The 23,685-nt window shown below is 48.8% G+C and overlaps 1 protein-coding gene across 1 annotated transcript; it reads right to left on the reverse strand.

The window, feature by feature from the left end:
* Positions 1 to 953: 953 nt before the first annotated feature.
* GATA3 (GATA binding protein 3) lies at positions 954 to 19,893 on the reverse strand. The gene is made up of 6 exons (XM_054590703.1): positions 19,624 to 19,893; positions 18,598 to 19,219; positions 15,759 to 16,295; positions 10,448 to 10,593; positions 6,070 to 6,195; positions 954 to 2,188 (listed from the first exon to the last, which is right to left on the reverse strand). Exons 2-6 carry the CDS (start codon positions 18,836 to 18,838, stop codon positions 1,904 to 1,906), a joined length of 1,335 nt encoding a protein of 444 aa, XP_054446678.1. The 5' UTR covers positions 18,839 to 19,219; positions 19,624 to 19,893; the 3' UTR covers positions 954 to 1,903.
* Between the last annotated feature and the right edge of the window lie 3,792 nt (positions 19,894 to 23,685).

Consider the following 23,685-nt stretch of genomic DNA (forward strand, 5'->3'; position numbering starts at 1 on the left):
CAAGTTTAAGATGGCAATGGATGGTGATTTCCTTTGGTGCCTTGAAGGTAACTGAGAACAACATCGGAATTGTAGATCATTAATTAGGACCCAGTAAGATCTCCATTTGCATCTCAGTGATTCTCGACTCCTTTATTTCAACATTTAGCTTTAGGTTTAAAATATTTGCTAAGAAAGCAGAAAGGTGATTAACAGAGACTTTTAAATGTGTGCCATAGTTACACATTCGGTCAACAGAGGAAAAGGAAACTATACAGCGTAAGTTACAAAATCGTTATTTCGTGTTTCGTGAACATTCCAATAAACTCTCCATGGTGGTATTATTCAATTCGACAGTAGAAAAGCAAAACAGAAATGAACTCAAGAGTCAGCCCAGCTCCTTGACATCTTGCAGAGAACCTCGAGGAATCCCTCAGCTGCAGTCCGCCTGGGAATCTCAGAGAGGACATCTTGCCATTTCTCCTGCGAGACTGTTTACTCGAGGTGCCCAAGGAAGAGGAAGCTGCAGCTCACTAAGGGACCACAGAAGTTACTCCCACCCCAGGGTAAATTCCTCTGGGCTACAAAGAGGGCTCCCAAGGGGCCCAGTTTCCCGAAGGAATAAATGTGGATGGTCTGGAGTTTGCATCATCTCCTAGTGAATAACTTAACACGTTTGGATGTTGTTTCTTGTTAAACTCCTTTTTCTTAAATTAGCTAGAGCTACCAGGTTCTAGAAGAGCATGGCCACCACTTTGATACGATGTTGTTGGGTTGTTTTAAAATAGTTTCACTTTATTATTATTTGATATTATTATTCCAACAGATTAGATTAAAGGCAGTGATCACTAACACAGAACACAACAGAGCTAACAATCAGCCAGGCTGCTCCCAGGACCAGGTCCGTCCGGCCTAAGGCGCTGACATGCACGTGGTAGCTCATACACTGCTACCCTCATAGCACAGACTGCGGAAGGAGTGAAACGACAGATGCTGCAGTACCCTTGGAAGCTATTTAATAAATATCATCAGAAAGCAAAACAGAAAAGAAGCCCTCCGGAGCACAATCACCTTAGGTCAACTGAATGTCCTCTAGTTTATTCAACCAAAAATTGAGAGAGAAGGAAAATATTAAACAAGAAAAGCAGATCTTAACACTAGCAGTAAATAAATTTGTACAACGATTCAGTCTGTATAATATGATGAAATAAATCTACATCTTTTCTTATTTTGGTGCTTTGAATTATACATACAAACAACAATTACAGGGACTTGATCACGCAGCATGTAGGCCTGGAAAAGGCTATCTGAAACCCTCGGTGGCAAAACGTGAGCGTTAACACCGATTGCCCGAACTCGTAGCATTTCCTAAGCAGAGGCCCACAGCTTTGAACAAATGATTCGCCTACAACTTTTTTTGTTCTTTTTTCTTTTTTTTCTCTTTTTTTAATGCATCAAACACCTGTGGCCAGTGAAAGGCAGTTTGTCCATTTGGACATCAGACCTAGTTTCTTCTGAATTTCCATCCTTGATTTCCCCCATCTTCCTTAAAATTCTTGGCATCCTTTGTGCCTTCCTTACAGCTACCCAGATGCAATAAAGTCTTCTTCAAATGTACAGTATTTCTTACAATATAAGTTATATGCAATGTTCGGCATCTTTTTTCACAGCACTAGAGAGACCCTGTTAAATAGGGAATATGAGTCTGAATGGCTTATTCACAAATGGGATCCAGATTCAGTGATTGGGAATGCAGACACCACAGTGAGCTCCTCGGCGAAAGGAGCAAACATCATTCTGCCTTCTGCCGTCAAAAAACAGATATCCATCAGTTCTCGATTTCATGATATGCTCCTGCAAAAATGCACGTAGAAGGGGCTGGAGGGACTCTCGCCTGGAGACCTTTAAGCATCGAGCAGAGAATCTAACCCATGGCGGTGACCATACTAGAAGGGTGATGAGGTCCAAAGGAGAGGCTGGACGGCGGGTGCATCGGCGTCGGAGTGGTCAGCATATGGCTGGAGTGGCTGAAGGGCGAAATGTGGCTGAGGGAGGACATGTGTCTGGAGAGGGCAGCAGGGTTGAAGGAGCTGCTCTTGGGGAAGTCCTCCAGCGTGTCATGTACCTTTTTGCACTTTTTGGATTTGCTAGACATTTTTCGGTTTCTGGTCTGGATGCCTTCCTTCTTCATGGTCAGGGGTCTGTTAATCTAAACAGAGATCAATTTTTTTTTTTTTTTTACTTTTTTGCTGGTTCTGAAACGGTGCAGGCTTTCACACCCCAACACAGGTTCCTCTGACTGCCCCAGCTCAGGGATCTGCTTTCAGGGGGCCCCTTCCTCCCACCCCAACCCGCCTCCTTCCCGGGCACCCAGAGTCCCGCAGGCTAGGTCTGCAGCGGAGTTCCCACTGTCGGCCTCTACCAATTTCAGAAACCGAGAGACCACAGGAAAGGTGTTCCGAGCGGAGGTTATTAATTATGTTCATCCACATCAGTCATTTGGGGAGAAATTTGCCTCAGGGAGCTCTGTGTTCCCAAGGACCTTATCCTGGAGACCCACCCAATATGACTGTATTTCCCTAAAACAGAACTTGTCTTACTGCATTAGATCTCCTTAGAATATTTCATAAGAATGGAGACAACTGAGAAATCTTCAAGGGGAAATAACATTTGTCTACTCATCTAAAATCCATGTCAGGACTTTAAAAACACTGCAACAATCTGAAGTCCTTAAGTCCACCTGCCCTGAGAAACTAGGACTGCACCCTGATTCAAAGTAAATTGTGGCTGTCTCTATTCTGCCTGGCCTTTTCGCAATGAGAGGTGATGTCCAATCTTCCTCAGAAATTTGTATGTTCTGGGGTCATATTTTAATACAACATGTTTTTTTCCAAAGGTCCCCTCTTGCCCATGTCACAGCAACTGCATGATTGAAAATTACAATTTCTATGTAGTTCTGACTAATCGTTTATAACTAGACAAACAGCTAAACTACCAACCAACAAGTATTTAATTACCACTTAGGGGGTGCAAAGTACTGTGCTAGCATGAAAGTATTCTCATCCTAAAAATCTAAGACCAGTAATGAACAAAATAGACAGAGGCCAGAGCCTACTTGAAAGATCCCAAGTCTCCAGCCTCTGAGACAGCATACCACCTCTCTCTTCTCCAGTAAGACTCATTTGTTTTTGTTTTCAAAATACATCTACTTTGAAGGGTGGGGTGAATCAAGAGAAGGGACATTACAAAGTCACAAAGACTAATCTCCACCAAGAGTCAGAACCAGATTAACAGCAATAGCAGTCATCTGCCCCGTGTAGCAAACCACCCATCTGGCCAAGTTTCCAGAGAAATATGCCAAAGCAACTCAAGGAGCGACTGTCAGGGTTTCATTCATTCCTGACTCCTTAGGGGAGAAAAACATCCTCCCCTTCCTGGGTCCTCAAGGGCGGAAAAAAAGAAGAAGGTTCTCATGATTCCAGGGTCTACCTGTCTGCTCCAAAAGCGAGCCAACAACAGTTAAGGAAGAAAGAATTTGAACAGCCAGAGAGGGACAGGCTACCCTACCGGCCATACTTCTGGAAGCAACAAACACAGAGCTTCCTGGAGCTGAGCCGGGAGAGGTCCCCGTGGAGGGAGGCAGAACCTCACCCTGGAGCTGAGACCTGACTACCCCCCTGTGCCAGGACAGCAGCATGAGTGATAGCGGAGGAGCTAAAAGGTCGTTGCCAAAAAGAATATCTCTGGGTTCCTTCTTCAAAGTTATAATCAAGGTAAAGGTGCTGCCTCCAAAGGTGATAGGAATCTACTGTCACATCAAATCTTCCCCCAGATAATGTCTAGACACACAGCTCTTTACCCGGATATCTAGATACACACAGCCAGATATCTAAATATAATATCTAGTTACACAGATAGCCACACAAACCCAGATAACTAGTCCCAACACCACCTAGATACACTGATACTGAGATAGGTAGTTATCTAAACACCTAGATAAGCAGAAAGGAACTAACTTATGGCTTACATATGTAGGTATCTTGATGGGCAGAACAAAACAACACAAAAAGAACGTTAATAGATTATTATCTCTTATTGTTAAATACACAAAAATAGCTTTTTTTGTGAATTCTTACTAAACCAGAGAAAACAAAAGAACTGCTCTTGCTGATGAGCAAGTGTTTCTCCCACTGGAGTTCAGCCATGAAGTTAGGAGCTAACGGAGAACAGGGGGGAGAATGAGCAGTGAAGAGAGTTCCTGGACTTTGATTTGATGAGAAATTCCTATTCTTCAGAAATATTTTTATTAGATTGGACACAATTAAGATCACATCTCGTCATAGCTAAGGAGTCAAAGAAATGTATAGCTTGTTAATTTCCCCTATTTCCCATACTTCTGTGGAAATGGGAAAGAATATATAAACACACACAATTCATTGCTTCGAATGGAACTTGGGCACACTCTAAATCGAGAAAGCATTTAGTGTCCACTGGCCCCTGTCAGTCCTGACGCTTCGCAGGAAAGCTTCTGCTACTCTGAAATCGGTCCTGCCTCTCCCACTTCACCAGCATGTTGTTCCCCTGCACAAATACTTGCTTCTTTGAGTCATAATTCTTCAAGTAAACCAGAAATAACAATAATTTTTGCCCTCTCTACCTTATGAGACCATTTGAGGTTCCACTATGCTCAGGTAACATGAAAGTTCTTTGAAAACCATACATTACAACAACCCCAAAATAATTGTAAAGGTTGTGCAGATGACTGGGTAGCTCAGAAACTCTAATGCCTCAGATCTTCCAGATTTTAATCACAAACCTGCTTATCTCCACTGCAATGAGCAAGTAAATTCCCCCAAGTAAAAACAGGACTTGAGCTCCAGTGCTGATAAATGCATACAGACCACAGTCCCAGGATCTCAGAGAGAAGAACCTACTGTAGGAGGGACTCTAGTCCCATCAGTCCTGGCCCTGCTCAGGCCCTGTGTCAAGATGGGCACACCAAAGGCAGGGAGGTGAGTGTTGCAGGTCCCCTGGGAATCTCATCAGCTTATTCCCAAAAGGTAAAAAAGAACAAAGGTGCTGGGGTGACCCTGAGAAGTTCCCCTGTGACTCAAAAAAGTTAACCAGAAATGCTTCCTCCCCAATTCCCAGGTATTCCTGGGTAAGAAGAGCTGACTGCCGGAATGGCCGTGGGCACAAAGCTCTGCCTTTTCCCTGTTCAGCCCCAGACTTTGCCAAAGTCAGATCGGCCAAGGGATTTTAGGAAAATCAGACGGAGCCAAAGGAGAGAGTGAGAGGAGGAAGGAAATGACAAGGCTGCCTTTGGGACTATTGCGAACTTCAGGCCTCGCTAGGTCACGGCCTGTCGGCCAGAGTTGTCCGGGGAAAATTTTTAAGGTAAAGACATCGCAACACGGGAGGTCCCCAAATTAAAAGGTTAGAAAGGACAGGGCTAAACCCAGGTGACTGATGGGCAATTATCATTCTGCTCATATGGTACATAGACGAAGTAAAGGCAGTTTCTTTTCCCTAGTAATCTCTCAGACACTTTATCTCCTGGCTTCTATACAGAGAATCCATTTAAAATTCACAGTACAGGGAAAGCCAAGAGTTTTGCCCCTCAGTAACTGAACCTTGGTCCTCTCCACTTCAGGAATTTGTGTGCCTTGCATTTATAGCTCTAGTTATTTTTCTCTTTCGCTCTCTTCCTCTTTTTTGCCCTAAGTATAAACCACAAGGAAATATCCAAATATAAATGGTGACTTTTCTTCTGCTTTCCAAGAAGATTTTTTCCCTTAAAAATCCAGGCCAGTCCCACCACCCGTGCCCGATTGCTACATCGCACATGGTGTTTCCTGGTGTTCTCCGCACCTTCGAAGACTGTCCTGCCTTTAAACCGTGCACTCTCGGCAAGGCTGCAGTGTACGAAGCCGCGCCCTACCCTAGAGCCTGCTGCACTGATTATCTGGCCTGTTGTTTGGCCCAAATAATGGCAATGCAGATCAAGAAAGGGGACCGGGAAAGGGTGAGGCTGTGCACCGGGCACTGTCAGCAAAGGAGACGGCTGTGGCTGGTCCCCATGACACTTACATTGTGCAGCTTGTAGTAGAGCCCGCAGGCATTGCAGACAGGGTCCCCATTGGCGTTCCTTCTCCAGAGAGTGGTAGTGGTGGTTTGACAGTTTGCACAGGACGTTCCTGCCCTTCTCGCTGCCGACTGGGGAGTGGGGAAACGGGAGGGGAAAAAATCAAAACAAATGGAAAATGTGTTTTCAGAACTACAGAGACAGACTTAAAAAAAATTATCATTGAAATCAAAACTAGCAAGTGGCCCACATGAAAGTAAGGAAGATCCCCAAAAGCAGCCTCAAGAAGAAAAATATAGCCAATCCATCGCAGACGAGTGCGTCAGCCTATAGCCAAGCGGTCAGAATTTAGTCCGCTATGCTCCTGTGTAGAATCTGGGAGGAGCAGAAGGCCAACACCACCCTCTGAGTTAATTTTCCTCTCATCCCCATCCCACAAAGTCCTCCAGGTGTTTAGTTCTATGGGTGCAGTTTTGAATTAACCAAACTAGTTTGGTTGCCAGGCTTTCCGTAGCCTCCTACACCAGGCCCCCAAGAGCTCTTTTTCGAATGCAACTGCTTCACTATCACTTCTCAGCGAGGCTGCTGGCCATCACGATTACTAACAGCAAAGTAAGAGCAATCCTCAAAGCATCAAAAGCACTTTATGGACCCAAATAAAGAAATGCTGGCTTATAAAGAGAACAGAGCGCTAACGGAGTAAGAATGTCTGTGCATGTGTGATGTTTGCACTCATGGGGTGTATAATTTAGGAAGCAACAAGCAGGACATCTGAAGTGAGCAGACCTCAGCAAATTCGCAGCCATCCTCAATTTACACAACCTATGCTTTCAGACTTGGTCGCCTTTAGACTTTGTCACTCACGGTGACAGCCATCTTCATTCTCTTTAGGTGCCTTTTAGTTAATGAGGCAAACTATAAAGAAGAAGAAATTTTGGTCTTCAACAAGAACACGGCCCCTTCTCCTGCTCTCATCTCATTCCACCTTCTGGAAATTAGGTATTTTCTATTTGCTGTTCACAGACCACAATAGTTGCAGGTCGAATGTCAGCCTCAACCTGAATTTTAATTATTTAATTGTGTCACTGCCTTCATTTCTTTTAAAGGGGAAATTTGTCTTTCACTTTTTTGACACACATTTATAAGGGGATTACTCTCTATGTCTACGCTGTTAAAAAAAAACACAAAACTCAAAAACTTTTGAAAAAAAATAGTCAGGTCACTTCTAAATTCCATCTCTCTCAACTCCTCAGCCCCACCCACCCTTGACAACATAAGAAGAAAATTTTAACTACAAAATTACTCCTGCCCCTGAAGTCAAAAATATTACCAAAGGCAAGAGGAAGAATTGTAATTCAGCTAGCTTGATCAGAAAAACTTCTGGCATGGTTATAAAAGCATGGGACAAAAACGACAGCTATTTCCATCAATATTCTATCAAGCAAAATGCTGGGCCAAAGATCCGAGGCTGCCAAGTATGGAAAACCCAGTGATAATTCTGAATTAACCAGACTGATTCCTTTCCTTTCAAAGCCACTAAATTGTTCCACAGATACACTCCTCCATCCTACAGGCTTAAATAATAGAGCCTCTTCATTTTGTAGTAGTAGTAATTCTTTGTTTTTTGCATTCTAAGAAACGGGACATTAAAAACAGCCTTTGTCTGCCATAATCAAAAAGGTTCTACTTTTTGGCTGTCCATTTTGAAAATAATTCAGTACAGCCCAAGAACGCTGCCTCTAACCCCACCTGCCTAATTTCTGAAATGTGATAATTTAAGACTTAAATAACTGTTTCTTCTGTACTCTTGGGAAGAAAATAATACATTAAATCAGTGCTTAATGATTTTGACAATTATGTTATTATGTGATTATTATTATCTTCCTGTACTTTTTTACCTTTAAAAGAAATACCCGGATATAGTAGACTAATATCTACTCAGGCACCGGATTTCCCAGCCCAACAACTTGGAACGTATCATACAAGCACATATGGCCAACTGGTAAAATTAGAACTCCAAGTGACGAGGTCCATCGTGCATCCTTTGCAGCGTACTGACAGTTTCAGAAATAAGAGCAGACTCAGAATACATCTCCGGTCTATAGCCTTTATGTAAATTTATATAGAATCTCTCAAAGGCATACTGTTTGGTTCACTAGGAGACAAAATACTTTAATAAAGCAAGCTACTCAGCTGGTTGTTAAACCTATGAAAATCCCAGGGACATTGCAGAAATAATTCTATGGCTCCTCCCTTCAGTCTTTTCTCCCATTTCCTGTGTGAGTTTATTCAGTGTTAGATACGCATCTACACGTTGGTCTGGGTGGTGGTCAGTGAATCTGAAAATGTGCAGGAAGGAAAATAAGAAACTGGAGAGGTGAAGCTGGGATGGAAGGACAGAAAATATACAAAAAAAAACAAAAAACAGAAAAGTTCTAGGTACTCAGAAATCAAATGCATCAAAGGGCTTAAAAAAAAAATCCTGAATGTGCTCTGAGCATCTCTCAGGATGGAGTATATAAATTCTATGGAACTAAAAATATAAAACCACCAGGAACAGATGAGTAAGAGAGAGGAGACAGCTGAAAATGTGACAGCCAATGAACTCTAGAATTAAAAAAGTAATTATTACTCAGAGTCTAGAGGTTGTTTATGAAAGGTGAATGAAGACAAAATTATATAAAATGCAAGTAGAGCCTCCTATGCAATCTGCCCATACAGGAGAAACCCCAAGAAAATGTCAAATACACTCTTGCTCATCAATCAGCCCATACTCTAAGACTTTACTTCCTCTTTTTCCTTCTTCACTTTTACCTTAAAAAAAAAAAAGCCCAAATAATAGTACTATAACTTATTTTTAACAAAAAGGTTTTTGTTGTTAAGTTTTTCTTTTTTTCTCTTTTACTTTTTTTTTTTTTTTTTTTACGGAGGCCAGGTTTTGAGTGATTCAGAACATTCTTTTGCGGTGTGATCATATTCATTCTGTGCTAACACCTCCAGCCATATTTTTTTCAAACACGTCTTGCTCTGATCCGTTCAAACATCTTGACGTTTAGGCCAGGGAAGCTGAGTTGTTGTTTATGAGTTATCTCCAGTGCTCAGATATCCGGCAGCTTTTTCCTAGGAAGTTAGCTTTGCACATGAGAGAAAGGGAAAAAAAAATACCAAAGTGCATGGGGACTGGGAGGTTGAGAAAGTTGGAGAAAGGGGCAAAGATCAGAAAGAATAATGCCTAGAGACCAAGAATTGCCAAAAATTAGTCACATGGGCCCTTCCATCCCTAGAAAGTGTTTCCTCCTTCTGAAGAGGATGTGAAAGGTGTTGAGTTGCACTAAAATCTGATGGGGAAGACACATAATTCTTTAAAAAAAAAAAAAAAAAAGGATTTGGATCTTCCCCCGCTTAGAATTTGATGGCTACTGCCTCATCAATTAATCTGCATGGGGAAGACCCCCTCTTCCCCTCTCTGCGTAGTGAATGTCATCGCCACAAAAAGTATTTTGATCTCTGGACGGTGGTTGGAGTTATCATTTGCCAAGCCTGCTTTTATACATGCATTTGCTATTCAAGCTGGCCCAAGGTTCCGAAGTTGACAAATGAATTTCAGCTAGTTTTCCTAATAAATACTTGGCGGTACCAGGTTTTCTCAGGTATTTTTAAGGGTCAAAAAGTTTAAGAAAGTAAAAAGAAGGAGGAAAAAAACCTAGCACCCTAGCAATAGTAGTTCAAAGGGGTTCTAAGACCAAATGCGTGGTGACACCAAGAAGCAAGCCACGAATCACAGTTTTTCCCACAGGAATTACCTGTGGAAAGCCCTTACTTGTGAAAAACTCCACTGGGTTCGATGGCTGCAGCTTGGGAAACCCTGTTAACTGGTCACATCAAGCTGAAGTCACTGGGATACAAGATTCATCCCGCACTGAGGCTGTGATCACTTCCCAGACCCCACCTCTACCACGGCAGGACCAAGTTCTGAGGGGGTGCCTTGGACATTCCATACTCATACTAAGACAGGGAAACTCACACTAAGTTACTCTGTCTGTCAAACAGCAACTATCAATGCACCTCAAATCAGTGGTACTGGTCCTGTTAAAGCGCTCCTTCTATTAACAAATAATTTCAGATTTTATAACCAAGAAGTCAGCACCCTTAAAACTTCGTAAGTGATTTATGAAACATGGAGAGGAAATAAAGAGAGAGAAAGCTTTTCTGTATGTCTAATTTGAAAAATGAAAAAGGGGAAAACAAATACTATCTCTAGCAAGCTTATATGATTTTGAGCTGTCCTGCTAATTTCCTGCAGAAAGCTCTCCTTCCTGGAGAGAGGAAATGAAAAACACCAAATAGTTAGTGTTGGATCAGTGCTTCCCAAAGACAACTCACCAGCCTTCGCTTGGGTTTAATAAGCGGTCGGTTCTGTCCATTCATCTTGTGGTAGAGCCCACAGGCATTGCACAGGTAGTGCCCGGTGCCATCTCGTCGCCACAGTGGGGTAGAGGTCGCCCCGCAGTTCACACACTCCCTGCCTTCTGGAAACAAGATCACATATAAGTCACTTATGGAAGGAAAAAACCACAGAAAAGATGACAGGGCATGGAATTAGGGGGTGACAGTTAAAAATGAGAACTTTTTCTCTCTCTTCTCCCTCTCGTGGGGAATTTTCCCACCCCCGTCTCCCTTGAAGGTGGTTGCTAAGCTAAAAACAGTTATTGGATGGCCAGCTCATGGCCTACCCCATACACACAGCAGAGGCGCTGAGTAACCTGCAGCAGGCCCCTGTTCTGGGCCTGCCCAATGCTGAGGACCAGGGCAAATTTCAGGCTGTAATAGTGCCCTGAGAAAATCCTGAGCACCACACACGCAGAGGCAAACATTCCATTCATTTCCCTCAAAGGAAAACAAAGGTGACCCATTCTCATCACCAGGTCTGTCTATACAGATTGATTAAATAATAAAGATTAGGATGGGGAGAAAGGGAAGATGAATCAATGGCGAGATAGATAAACTGATAGTAAACAGATGAATAAATCGATCAATTGGCTGATTGATTTCAGTGGCGAGGGCTTTAGATTTTATTTCCAATAAAACTGTAAATGTCCCTGGCTGGCAAGTAATAAATGAAGATCCAGCAGGGTCCACTCATTTCCCCATCTTTTTTCCCCTAGAAAAGACCAAGATTTTCCATGGTTTCCTAGCCATTGTGACAGGGACCAAAGTGCCATCTTTAGGCAAGGAACCTGGAGATCTGGAGATATGGGGGAGGGAAAGGGACAGGCGAGCAAGCAGGTTGAGAGAGGCAGAGTGAGGGGCACAAGATCAGAAGAACAGGCGGGTAGGGACGGGGGTGGGGAGAGCTCTTGGTCTGCTCCTTAACCAAAGCCTGCCTGCAGTTGCTCTTTCTCCAAAACAAACAAACAAACAAAAATAAACAAAAACTGGCCAGGCAAGGTTAGGGCAGCGCTCACTCCAGGGGCAGGAGAGTGAGCCAGGCCTACTTCCAGAGGGAAAGTTCCAGGAAGGGAGCCCTCAAAACACCACCTTAGGACACAGGCGGAGGGGGGGATGTGATTTGCTTACTGATTGCTTTCCACCCTCTGCAGAAGGACTGTTTCTGGGTGAACCTGTCCTGCTGTTGGGGATCTACTCTCCCCACCTGGTTGCCGAGAAGGGACCCCCCCAAAAGGAGCATCTCCTCCATAGTAGGGGGCTGGTTTCAACCCTGAAGGAGCCAGTAGCTCCACTAGCTGGACCTCCCCAGAGGAAGCCAGGTGGGGTGCTGGGTGGGAGGTTTGGGAGAATGGTAGGAGAGAAGGATGAGCCCCTAAATGTTGTTTTAAGAGATCAATTAGCTAACTCGAAACTACCAGGAAGACAGGCTCGGCTGCGCTAGGCTGGGAGAGGAAAACCCAGCAAGGCACTGATGAATCTTGGCTCTTAACGGGGAGGGCAGGCTGACGTGGGAGCAGGGGCCTGTTCTACCTTTGGAGACCCCCAGACCCAGTATGAGGGAATCAGGGAATGGAGAGCTTACACCTGTGACCCATGCTTTTCTCCAGGGACAAATTTGAAGACAGAAAAGAACTTCTGGAAAGAAAAGAAGGTTTTGTCTCCTTTCACTTTGGAGTCCATGTCGGTGCTGAGTTGTTTTTGTTCAGTTTGTTGGGGTTTTTTTTTTTTTTTTGTATTGTTTTGTTTTTTAATTACAGGGTTAGGAGAGATGTTATTATTATTTCTTTTGCTGAAAATTGAAATAAAAGGTTCTTAACCCAGGGTCTACACAGATTCTTCCAAGAACCCCTGTGATTATCTACAAAAACATGGTCCTGGTGTGCCAAAAGCACCTTCTAGGGACCCATCTGCTTCCATCGGTCCTCAAAAAAGGCTTTGAACTGAACTGCATCCAGACACCTTTCACTGGGGTCCAAGCCCGAGGGCTGTGGCCCGCGGATGTGGGGAAGGCATGGAGGAAGGAGGAAGGGGCGCGGAGGCGAGGCGGTGCCAGGGGCTGTCAGAGCCAGGAGGCAGGCAAGCCCCTTCTGGGGACAAGGATGCTGGCCTGGCTGGGCTGCCTATTCCCCAACCTACCAAGACAGGGGCCTCTCAAGTTCCCAACCATTTTGTCTCTTTCCTACTTGGGCACCGGCAGAGCTGGTATGAGGTTTCTCCAGCTCCCTTCTCACCCCAACGGCTGTGGCTCTGGGCTGGCTGCGCTGCTCCTAAGCACTTTGGGCTGGGGGAATCTCCCAGTCTGATGAGATTAGTCTGATTTCCTCTCCTTTGTCAAGCAGTGGAGAGGATGACAGCTTCCTTTGCAGAGGGACCTTATGAGCTAGCAACGGTTGCCTCTTCAACAAGGCTCTGCTCAGTAGAGCAATTTTCTGTCTTGATTCACTCCGCAAGTTTGAGATTACCTTGTGTGGGTTTTAGTTTTTTTTTTTTTTCTCCTTGTTGTCTGTAGTCTGTGGCTTCAGCAAACAACCAATTTTCCTAATGGAAGCCCTGACTATCTCCTGCTTTCTTTCCTTCTCCTCACTCACTGCCTCTGGTGTGAGCAGCTCACACAGACACCTCTCTCTTAGGTGACAAGAACCACAAAGCTGCGCGGTCTCTTGACATTCAACAGCCATTTTCAAACACCCCTTCACCTCCTACTGAAATCCTGAAACTGGGCTGAATGGCAGGGGTTGGGAGCAGGGGCAGGCAGTTGTGAAGGAGAGGGTAGAGTGAGACGGCCACAGGAGGGGAACTCAGAATTGGCCATTTGCAAAAAGGCTTTTTCTTTTGTTTGCAAAGATATATCCCGGGAGCCAGCCCTGGTTAGAAAAGCAATAGGTGCCCTAACCACAGCTCAACCGTTTCTCCAAAATGTGACAACCTTCTCAGTCTCTTGTCTCCTCCTTTGGCAAGTGCAAAGAAGAGGTTAAAAAAAAAAAAAGGCAACCACTAAAACCAAGAGAATCCCCTCCTCGAGAATTCCCATCACTTCCACCCACTTTACACAGAAGAGGGTCTAGACACTTCCTCTCCTTGTTCCCACACTCCCAAAAGTACCAGCTCCCTCACTGCCCAGGTGTGCCAGCCTTGGTTTTTTTGACTGTGAGAAAGGAATAAGAGGAGGAAGTAAAAAGCCAAATTTAAATTGTCTCCTCATCTCTCCCCCCACCAAAAAAAAAAAAAATGAAATAGGTATATGGGTACCCTGATTCTGGTTTAGAGAAACCGCAGCTCACCCCCCACTCCCTCCCAAATGTTCGTGTTCAGAGTCTTAAGGAAAGAAACGAGAGAAAGGAAAAGACTAAACCGAGGGCCTGGCTGAAGGTGTGTGTGTGGGGACGGGGGAAGATCAAACATGGAAATGAGGGCAGAGAAAACAGAGGCTTTGGAAAAGGCACTCTGTCCCTTCCCCCACACACAAACCACCACCACAGCCTCAGATACCACGATCTTCCCCCAAAAGTTTTAGCCCTGCCAGAAAAGAGAACTTAAAAACAAAATCCCATCACTACCTCAAAATACACCGGTCTGCTTTCTTTGCAATCAGCCCCCAAGCCTCGATCTAATCCCAGGTTTTCTGCAGAAAGCTGCGCCCATTTCTCTCGAACCCTCCACCCCATGCAACTCCCCCCCAACACTGAGCTGGCAGCCAGGCCACTCTCCGCGCCGCTCTCCCTCTTGCTTTCTCTCTGACTCCACCAGCAGCCTACCTCCCTCTCCCTCTGCCGACTTTCATGTACTGAACATGCAGGTTTGAGTTTTTCTGTCAGCCTAACCGCATCCGGACTCTATTAAAGTTCCTGGCGCGGGATAAACAATGCAACTGTCGCGTGCAGCAGTCTGAAAATAATTGGATTAGCTAAAACATATCAACTAAATAGAGACAGTCCTGCCCAGGCAGTCGGAGTGAATGTCACCCTGGAAAAAAACCCTGAAAACTGATCTCATGGTCACTGGGTGCCCAGAGCCCTCCCTCACAAGTTTTCTAAACAGGGTTTTGCCAGCTCTGTTTCTATACTGCTCATCACGCCCATAAATAATAAGTGGTTTCTTATCACATCTTTGTATATAGAAACTCCATAGATAGAAGACAGAGGCAAGACGGTGGGAATGGACAGGGACAGAGGTGCCCACCCTGAAATGGGCACACCCACCCAAGGAGACATAACAGTCTTCACAAAATCATCTCTAAAAATGTAACCAAAACTCATCTCAGAGAATGCCGAACTTTCTGATCCAGCTGCTTTGGTTAGAAACGACACCGGTGGTGGGTTATTTCATTTTTAAAGAAAAAGTATTTTGTGTGGGTTGGTGGGAGGCGTTAATGCAAGTGTCTGCCCCAACAGAAAAAAAAAAAAAAGAAAAGCAGTGAGCTATTAAGACAGGGTGTGCTTTTTGGGGAGAGGGTAAGGAGAGGAAGCACAGACACACACCTGGGGATCTTTTGCAGTCCTTCCTACCTCCTCTGGCTTCAGGATCAATAGAGGACTATGTCCTGAGACACCTCCCTGCCCCTGCCTGGGCTGCAGGTAACTAACTGGTCCTGTCTCTCTTTGATTTACATGCAGCTATTTCCCTGGGGCAGAGCCTGCCTTGCTCTCCCAGAAGTTACCATGAGAGCCCCCTTTTCCATGCAAAGAATATGTGGACAGCTTTTGCAGGGTCACGCCCACTGCAAAAATATATACACACTTTATTTATATATGTCTGTATAAAGGGCTGTCTTCTGTTGACTGAATGACCCTGTTTGAGCTGAGCCAAGAGGAATAGTCAAAGGGACTCAGAGGCCAGGAAGGGTCAGAGGAGGAACCTGTGTTTGTTTAGGTTGCAGGAGGTTTCGTTTTAGCATTAAACACTAAGGACTTATTCCCTCGTCTTCCATTTGGTCTTGGAAACTGACAGAAGGTTACTGCAGAACCCAGAGGTCCTCCAGCAGGCAGGGGAGGGTTTGTGTTTGGGTTTGTCTCTTTCCTTCCTCAGCTCTTTGGGGGGTTAAGTTAGATCCCACTGCCCCTCTGCTCTGAAGACTGAGAAGGGACACACCTCTTTCTTTGCACTGTGAGAGTGGGAAGAAATCAAACCTCAGAGGGGTCTGGAGAAGCACCCAGCAGGACCAGGCTGGGCTCTCCTTTCCCAACCCTGGATTTAGGAGAAGGAAGAGGCAAAAGAGAAGGGACCCCAGGGGAGAGGAGGCGCCTACCTGTGCTGGATCTTGCCTTGGGCCTCGACTTGCACCCGAAGCCGGTGGGAGAGCCTCCCAGCAGGCTGCTTGGGGGGAAGAGTCCGGAGCTGTATTCTGGAACGTAGGGCGGGTAGGTAGTGATGGGGTGGTGCGCCGACGAGGCTGCTCCTCCCAGGGTGGTCATGCTGCCCCGTGAGTGCGACGACTCCAGCTTCATGCTGTCGGGCAGCGGCACCTGGTACTTGATACACTCCTTCTCGTCCTGCCGGCCCGAGCCGGCTGAGCCTGGCGTGGACAGGGACGGGTCCGGGGAGACGTCCTTCGGTGGGGTTGGCGGAAAGGTGAAGAGGTGTGGGCTGGAGTGGCCCGCCGACAGGGAGGAGGATGAGGCCGGGGGATAGACCGAGAGAGGCCCCGGGGAGCCGTGGTGGATGGACGTCTTGGAGAAGGGGCTGAGGTTCCACGGCGAAGCGGTGTGGTGGCCGCCCAGGGCTTTGCCGCCGTCCAGCCAGGGCAGAGATCCGTGCAGCAGCGGCGGGCGGCACACCTGGCTCCCTGCGGGAAAGGGCAGGAGATAGACAGGCTAGTGAGAGCAGCCCCGACGCCCTCAGACCACTCGGGGGTTCTCCCCTTCACTCCAGCTTCCCTGTCAGGAAAACCCCAAACACCGACTGGGCCTGGGCTGCAGGTCCACTCTGTCCAATCCAGGTCGTGCCATGAGTACCTTGGCCAGCACACACCTCACCCCTCTCTCCTGCACAAATGTCCCATCAAACCCCACAGAATGAAGGGCCCATGTCTGACGCCCAAGCAGTACTGCAATGGAGTGAAGAAGGGCCCTTTGGGTTACTGGTCTCTCCAGATGCACTTTCTAAATCACATCCCCTGAGATCCCTCTCTAGAACTGGACTTGATTTATTGCCTTCCTTCAATGGCCTGGGGTCCCCCATCCTAGACCCAATCCCAGCCAACCTGATAAGAGTCTGCTGTGAGTGATGAGGCCTGAAGGGCTGAGCCTGGCCACACAAGCTCTCAACACCAGGGAAATCCACTGGCCTGGAGAGAGGCCAGCAGCAGTGCCCAGCTCTGGGTGCCCAGAGCAGGAAGGAAAGGGCTGGGAAGAGAGGAGAGGGGGGTTCTTAGGGTTTACTTCCATGTAACCCTACTTCAGTGCTCGCTCAGAATTGGCAAGGCCTGAAATGGGATTTGCAGGGACACTGTAATCACTCTGGAGAAAGTTTTCAAGGCTGTACCCTGGGATGCCTTTCTCACTCTCCCAAACCCTATGCAAGAAAATAAACTAAGATGCGGATGTCCTCAAAGTTGTGATTCCACCAGTGTGATATGTTAATTTTTGGCTGAGCTTCTGACACACAAAATTCCATTTCATGTGTGTTTCACTCCTACACCTTTTGAAGGTAGCCATAACCCAAACAAGTCCTTACACTCTGAGAGGGGGAAATTTAAACTGCAAGTTCAAATCCACGCACATTGATCTTTTAATCCAGTACCTGCCTCAGCTTTTGACGTTGTATTTTAACCATTAAGAACAATACTGAAACTAAAATCTTAAGAGAGAGGAAGGGGAGGAGAGAGGAGGGGAAGGAGAATTCTCTGAACACCAAGGGGTCAAGATTCAGATTATGCAGGAAGTAGTATAGTAAATAATATCAAGTCTGCATTCACGCATTTCCACCTAACTGCTGATCTGCACAGAACAAGGGCAAAGAGCGCCCCATCCGCAGAAACAATTGTTTAAACCTGGTGACAGCGGGGCGGAGGACGCCTGCTGCCGGAGGGGCCCTGTCATCCGAGCCAACCTCCGCTCTAAGTAGGGGACTAGGGCAGACCTCTGTCGGGAGGGACTGAAAGAGTCTCACATTTTCTCAGCTTGAAACTTTGCCTCTATTTCTTCTTTTAAAGTACCCGTGCCCCTGAGCCGCGTTGGTTTGCCCCTTAACTACACAGGGCTGCGTTTCTTTTTAATATTTCAAAACTCCCAAACTTCCCAAGGTGAAAGAGAAAGAAAGAAAAAAAAAAAGGCAAGACCACTGTAATCGCTCCTCCAGGAAAAGAAACCCTGGTGGATCTTCAACCTTCTTTGGGAGCCTAATGGACTGTTGTAGGCCGGAGGAGAGAGTAAGGCCAGTGCTGCGGAAGCAGCAATGAGGCGATCTAAAAGCAAAGCCGCAGGAAAATTCTGTGCAGCCGGGAATCTAGGAAACTGCTTGTGTCTCGGCCTCAGGACAGTCGCCTTTCCACCAAAACCCCTTCAAGCACCAGAATTCCATTCCTCCGGGCCGAGAGGTAGCAGACCTGCCTAGAAACCGAATGCACTAGCTTTGGGAAAAGGTCAAAATCGGGGATGTGACGAAAGACGTATCTCGGGCCTTTCTGGAAATGTGATCGCTGGCAGAAGAAACTACGGGATAACTGCGGGAGCGAAGCCCTTTGGAAGAACCGAGCCTGAGCCGGGTTGAGCTGGCGCCGGCTGCCGGCTAGGAAGCCGCGGCTGCGGAGGCAGAGCCTCCCTCCCGGCGCCTGGGCCCTCGGAGGCCCCCGACCTGCGGCCGCGCGGGAAGTCAGGACTGCAACCCCGCGCCCGCCAGGTGAGCGCCAGGCCCCAGGGACTCCAGCCGCCGAGAGGCGCCTCACCGACTGTTGTGAAAAACACTCTTTCATGACGATCGAGCGAGCTTCCTCGCCCATTTCCGGGCCCCAGTTTTTTTTTTTAAATGAAGCACTAACTGCGCTTGGGGGCTTTGGCTTGTCTCCTCACCCCTGGTCCCTCCCTGCCTCCCCGACCTGGGGCAGCGGGGGCGGCCGCGTGGAGTCTCCGCACCCGGGGTGGACTCACCGTGGTGGGTCGGCGGGTACCTCTGCACCGTGGCCCTCACTGAGTTTCCGTAGTAAGACGGGACATGGTTGCCTTGACCGTCGATGTTAAAAAGTACATCCACTTCCTCGGGCAGGGGGTACTGCGCCGGGTCCATGTAGGAGTGGCCGAGGCCCGGGTGGTGCGTGTCCGGGTGCTGCCCATTGAGGACCGCGGGGTGGTGGTGGCTCACCCAGCGAGGCTGGTCTGCCGTCACCTCCATGGCCCCGGCTGCGCTCGCGCCCTCTCGCCGGGCCCGGAACCCGCGCGTGGAGAGGGAGGGCGGTCGGTCTGGGAGGTCAGGAGGTTGGGGCTCCGAGGCTATGCAGGTGAGCTTGCCGTCGGAGGAGCGGGGATCGTCTAATGTTTTGTTTTCAATAGAGGAATAGGGAAGGTGGAAAGATAAGGTAAGCAAAGGAGATTTCCTAAAAACTCTTGTGAGTGGTAGCTTAGCAAAGAGAAGAGGAAGAAAAAAGAAATTCCAAAAAACAAGTACGGAAAGATTAAAGGGGGACCAAATTGTAAAGCGGGGCGAGGACAGCTGGGATTCTGCAAGTGAAGCTCCTCTGCAGAGGCTCCGAGGCTGAGTTCCTCCTCAAGTCACCTGCAAAGGAGAGAAAGGGAGACCTGGATGAGCTCCTAAGTACCTTGGCACCTGAGTTTATGAAGTGGCACCACCTGCCCTCGAGCCGCCGGCCCGCGCCCGCGCCCCTGGACACGCACACACACGCGCGCCTCCTACGGAGCTCGGAAAACCCGGGTGCAGCCGGGAGAGAACGGCTCCCAAGGACGTCCGGCTCTCCCGGGAGCCCGGGACTGCCTGAGCCTTTCCAACTCGGAAGACAGCTCCCTCCCTCCGAGGGACACCGGTCCCGGGACCTTTCCTCCAGCCTCTAGGAACTCTCCAAAAGAGGAGGGTTGAGTTTTAAATATTATAAAGTTTTCCCAAAGGCAGAGGGTGTGAGGGGGAATCAAACTTTAAAAAAAATAAAAGTCGCCGGTACCAACCTGGGTAGCGAGGAGCAGAGAGGAGGAGGAGGAGGCGTGTGACCTGAAGAGCAGAAAGTGCTCGGTCAGATTGCGTGGCTTGCTCGGTCTCTCGCTCTCTCCGTCTCTCTCTCTCTGTCTCTCTCTCTCTCTCTGTCTCTCTCTCTCTTTCTCTCTCGCCCTCCCTCTCTCAGTTTTTTTTCTTTTTTTTTTTCTTTCTTTCTTTTTTTTTTTTTTTTACAGGGAATGCATTCTTTCTGAAAGTATCAAGACGGCGCCAGGCAGCTCAGTGTTCGCAGACAGCTGTGGCGCGACGCAACTTAAGGAGGTTCTAGTGTCATCCGCGAGAGAGGGAGGAGCCTGGCGCTGGCGAGGAGGGGACAGCCTCCCCCAGCGCAGGGAAACTGCAACCCAAACCCGCTCCAGGGCTTCACCCCCAGCCCCTCCTCCCGCTCCTCCACTGACCGGAAAGGGGCGCCGCGCAGGGCGGCCCGGGGCGGGGGGTCCCGGGGTGGTGGGCGAAGCGGCCAGGGGCGGGGGAGGAGGGGCGGCGGGCAGGAGGGAACTCGCGCTCTGGCCCTTTAAGTGTGGCTCCAGCTCCTGCCAATTCTTTCTGACTGGGTGGATTATTCTTTGCCGGAGAAACCAGCCTGCCTCATTCATAAAGTTGATTTCTACAGGCAGCTTTGCTTTTTCAGACTTTTTAAATGAGCAACTTTTAAAATTCAACCTGGGCCGTATTGGGGAGGTTTACTGACTTGGGGCAATGAGTATGTAGAACTGATCAGGAAAAGAAAAATTAACGTCCAAGTACTTTGAGATTTGCCTCTCGAGAGAAATAACTGGGTTGAGGAATTGAGCAAAAGGAACATGCCTTCGATTGAAATGTCAGCGTTATTTTGGGGGTCGTTGTCAATATGTTCCCCAGCTTTTTGCATTAGCAAAGCTCACCAATGAATGTTTCAGCTGTTGCAGCTGTCCTTGTCAGATCTAATATGTGTAATCGATGTGTGCTTTTGACTTGAGTGACAATAGCGATGGATGGAAAGGAAGGAGAAAGACTTGAACTAGTTCCAGTTGTAGTGCGATGGTTTGCAAAGAGGGAACTCGGGTCTTCACTCCAGTTACCCAACTTTTCCCTACTTATTCCAGCTCCCGGCGTGTATCCTGAGTCCCACATACCGAACCCCAGCCCGAACGCCCGACAAAACGCGGCGACCTTCCCCAAGCCCCGGACTAGCGCTGCGGGTCCGAGGCTCGGGGGAGAGCGACTCGGAACCGCCCCTCAAAGGGCGGGACGAGGGCGGGGCTGGAGAAGGAGCCAATCAGCGGGGGAGGCTGTGGCCGGGCCGCGATTGGCGGGCCCTGCGGCCTCCAACCTCGGCGGCCTGTCCTGGTCCTTTGAGCCACTGCATCCCCTAGCGGCGCTCTGCCTCCTACAGCATCCCCGCCAGAAAAGGAGACCGGGGCGCTCTGGGGTCAGGCGGGAAAAGACCCAGGTTCCACCCTTTGCTCAGTCAGCACAATGTCTAAGAGCAGAGAGTGAGGGTTCTCCCGCAAGCTTTCCCACGGATGGTACTAAGAGCTTTATGTGGGTTCTGTTGGAACTGAAGACTTTATTCCCTTTTTGCTCGTCTAACCCATAAAATTCCCTACAAATACAAAAATTGGAGCTAGAATAGACCGCCCCTAAAAATACATTCTGGAGGATTCCTTTCATGCGGTTAGGAAAAACATCAAAATTCAGCCTTAAATTGTTGAGAAAGGAATATTTTGTTTCAATACACAATCCTTGTAGAAAGAACAGTAAAGTTTATTTTAAGTTGTGAAAATGTGGGTCCTCCCAATCTTGAATATGGAGCTTCTCTTGAGTCTCTGTCTTCCTAAAGCTTATGATAGAAATTAGAAATAAGTTCCTAGATAAGGAACAGGAAGAAAACTCCTAAATTAAACACCACCAACAACCCCACCACCCCATGTTTCTCCTGAGCCCGTTTAAGTTCCCGGTTACAGGACGGCCCAGTAAAGAAGCATCGATTTTGCTTTCTCTCTGACCACTTCTCTCTAGGGCTAGTCAAGCTGCCAGCCTCTCCTCCTGCTCACAGCTCTCTCCAGACCTTTTAATTATTTAGTTTCTAGCATTCACCGGAAACCGCTCCACAAACAAGCACAGACGAACGCACACTTTTCTGCTTTAAAGTCCCGAGATTAAAAATGGAATCAAAAAATAAAAAATGAAAAGCGCTGCTTCGCGCGTTAAGTCTAGAGCGAGGACATGATCGCCCGATCCCAGTGCAAAGCCACGCGGAAAACCCCCGAGTGGCTCTGTGGTCCTCCGAGCCCAGACCTGGAAGCCGGGGAAGGATAAAGAGAGCCGTTCTGCGAAGAGAAGAGCTGCGGACGCCAGGACTCGAAAATGTTAACCTCCAAGGCTTAGAACGATTTTAAAAGACAAAGAGAAAAGATTTGTGAGGAGGCCTTCCGGTGTAGCGGCGACTCTCTGATAACCTACAAAACCGGGGGTAGGAGGATTATTCGTTTTAATTATATCACAAGCACCAACTCGGGCTGCACTGGGATGGAGAGACCTCACCCCCCGACCACCTTGAAAAAAATAAAAGATCCTGAAGGCCCCTCTTGGTCTGGGTGGTTTGGAGCTGGCAGAGAGGCGCGGGGGCTGCAGCTGGATGGCCGGTGTAATGGAGCCAGCCTGTAGGGGGTATTTAACATTTAATTCCCAGCCGGTCCGCCCCTGTTCCCGGACTGACAGTGGGTAATTGGGAAAGAGGACGTTGCTCTTTTGATGGCCCGCGCCGGCCAGTCTCGCCGACGCCACACTGTGTTTGACGTCACGGGCCCAGCCCCAGAGCCGGGAGCACAGAGCAGGGGAGGAGGGAAAAGGAGTGGGGAGGGGTACTAGGGAGGGAGGGCCGAGGTCGGCCTCGGGACCCACGAGGAAGAAAGGGGGAAGGGAGCGCGGCCGGAGAGAGGCTGCGACGCGTGGCCTGAGGCGGAGAGCCGGGCTGCGGGGGTCTAGGCTAGGCCAGGCGCCGGCTGGACCCGCCTCGCCGGCAAATGCCGGCCGGCCTTCCTTCTCCAGGGGAGGGCGGGAGAGGGGAGGGGTGGGGGCTCGAGGCCGGGGGAAGGGAAGAGGGGAAAGGTGGTCCTGATTCCCCTTCTGCCGTAGCCCGTAAAGCTGATCCAGGCCTCCTGCGGAGACGCTCAGCGCCCATCTGCAGACCTGACAGCCTTCTCCCCGGACACCCCGGCCCGGGTCTGGTCTACGAGTTCCCTCTCCTCCTCGGGAGCGGTTGGGGAGGAAGAGAATGCGATGAGGAGACCGAGGAGGATGCTGTCGCCCCGGGCTCCTGTAGGGCGAGAGGCCTCCCTCACCAGGGTAAGGGACAGGGGAATGGCCTGGAAGCCTGGGACCCTGGGGGCAAGCATCCCGGAGTCTAGCAGATGGCGGCGCAGCCACCGCCCTCCTATCTCCCACCCTATCCCCTGGAGCCGAGTTCCTGCGTGGGGCGGCAGGAGCCAGTTGGGCCTATCTGCAACGCCAGGCCTCGAGGCGGCTGCTCTAGGCGTCAAGTTGAGCGAGGTGTGTGTGCCCTCTTGGGGAAAGGGTAAGAAATGGAGCCTTACTTTCTCTCCTTGGTTCAGCTCAGCTGGCACCCACACCACCACCCCCCCCCCCCAAACACATGCCCAAGTACGCCTCCCACCCACCCGCCCTCCCTGGAGCGCAGAGACTCTGTCCGGATGGAAGTGGGGAACCCAGTCTCGCGAAGGAACCGAAGCCCGCGGCGCAGAAGGGAGGAGCGTGCCCCCACCCCCGCCAGGCTCACCCCTGGGGTCTCGGAACTCAGAGATCGCAGATCCACGCTGCCAGCGTCACCCACCCGAGCCTAGCGACGGGCGCTTTCAGGCGAGCTCCGCGGGGCCGAGGTCCCGGGAGCTTCGGCCCCGGGCGCCCGCGCGCTGCCGGCGGAGGGTAACCAGAAAAGCCGAGCCTAGGGGTCGAAGTCATAAAGTTACTAATCCCGAGCAGGGGGAGTGAGCGTGCCTCGGGCCGCCTGGGGC

This window comes from Pteronotus mesoamericanus, unplaced genomic scaffold, assembly GCF_021234165.1.
Source record: "Pteronotus mesoamericanus isolate MK-2021 breed Mesoamerican mustached bat unplaced genomic scaffold, CSHL_Meso_final contig_130, whole genome shotgun sequence".
NCBI lineage: Eukaryota > Metazoa > Chordata > Mammalia > Chiroptera > Mormoopidae > Pteronotus > Pteronotus mesoamericanus.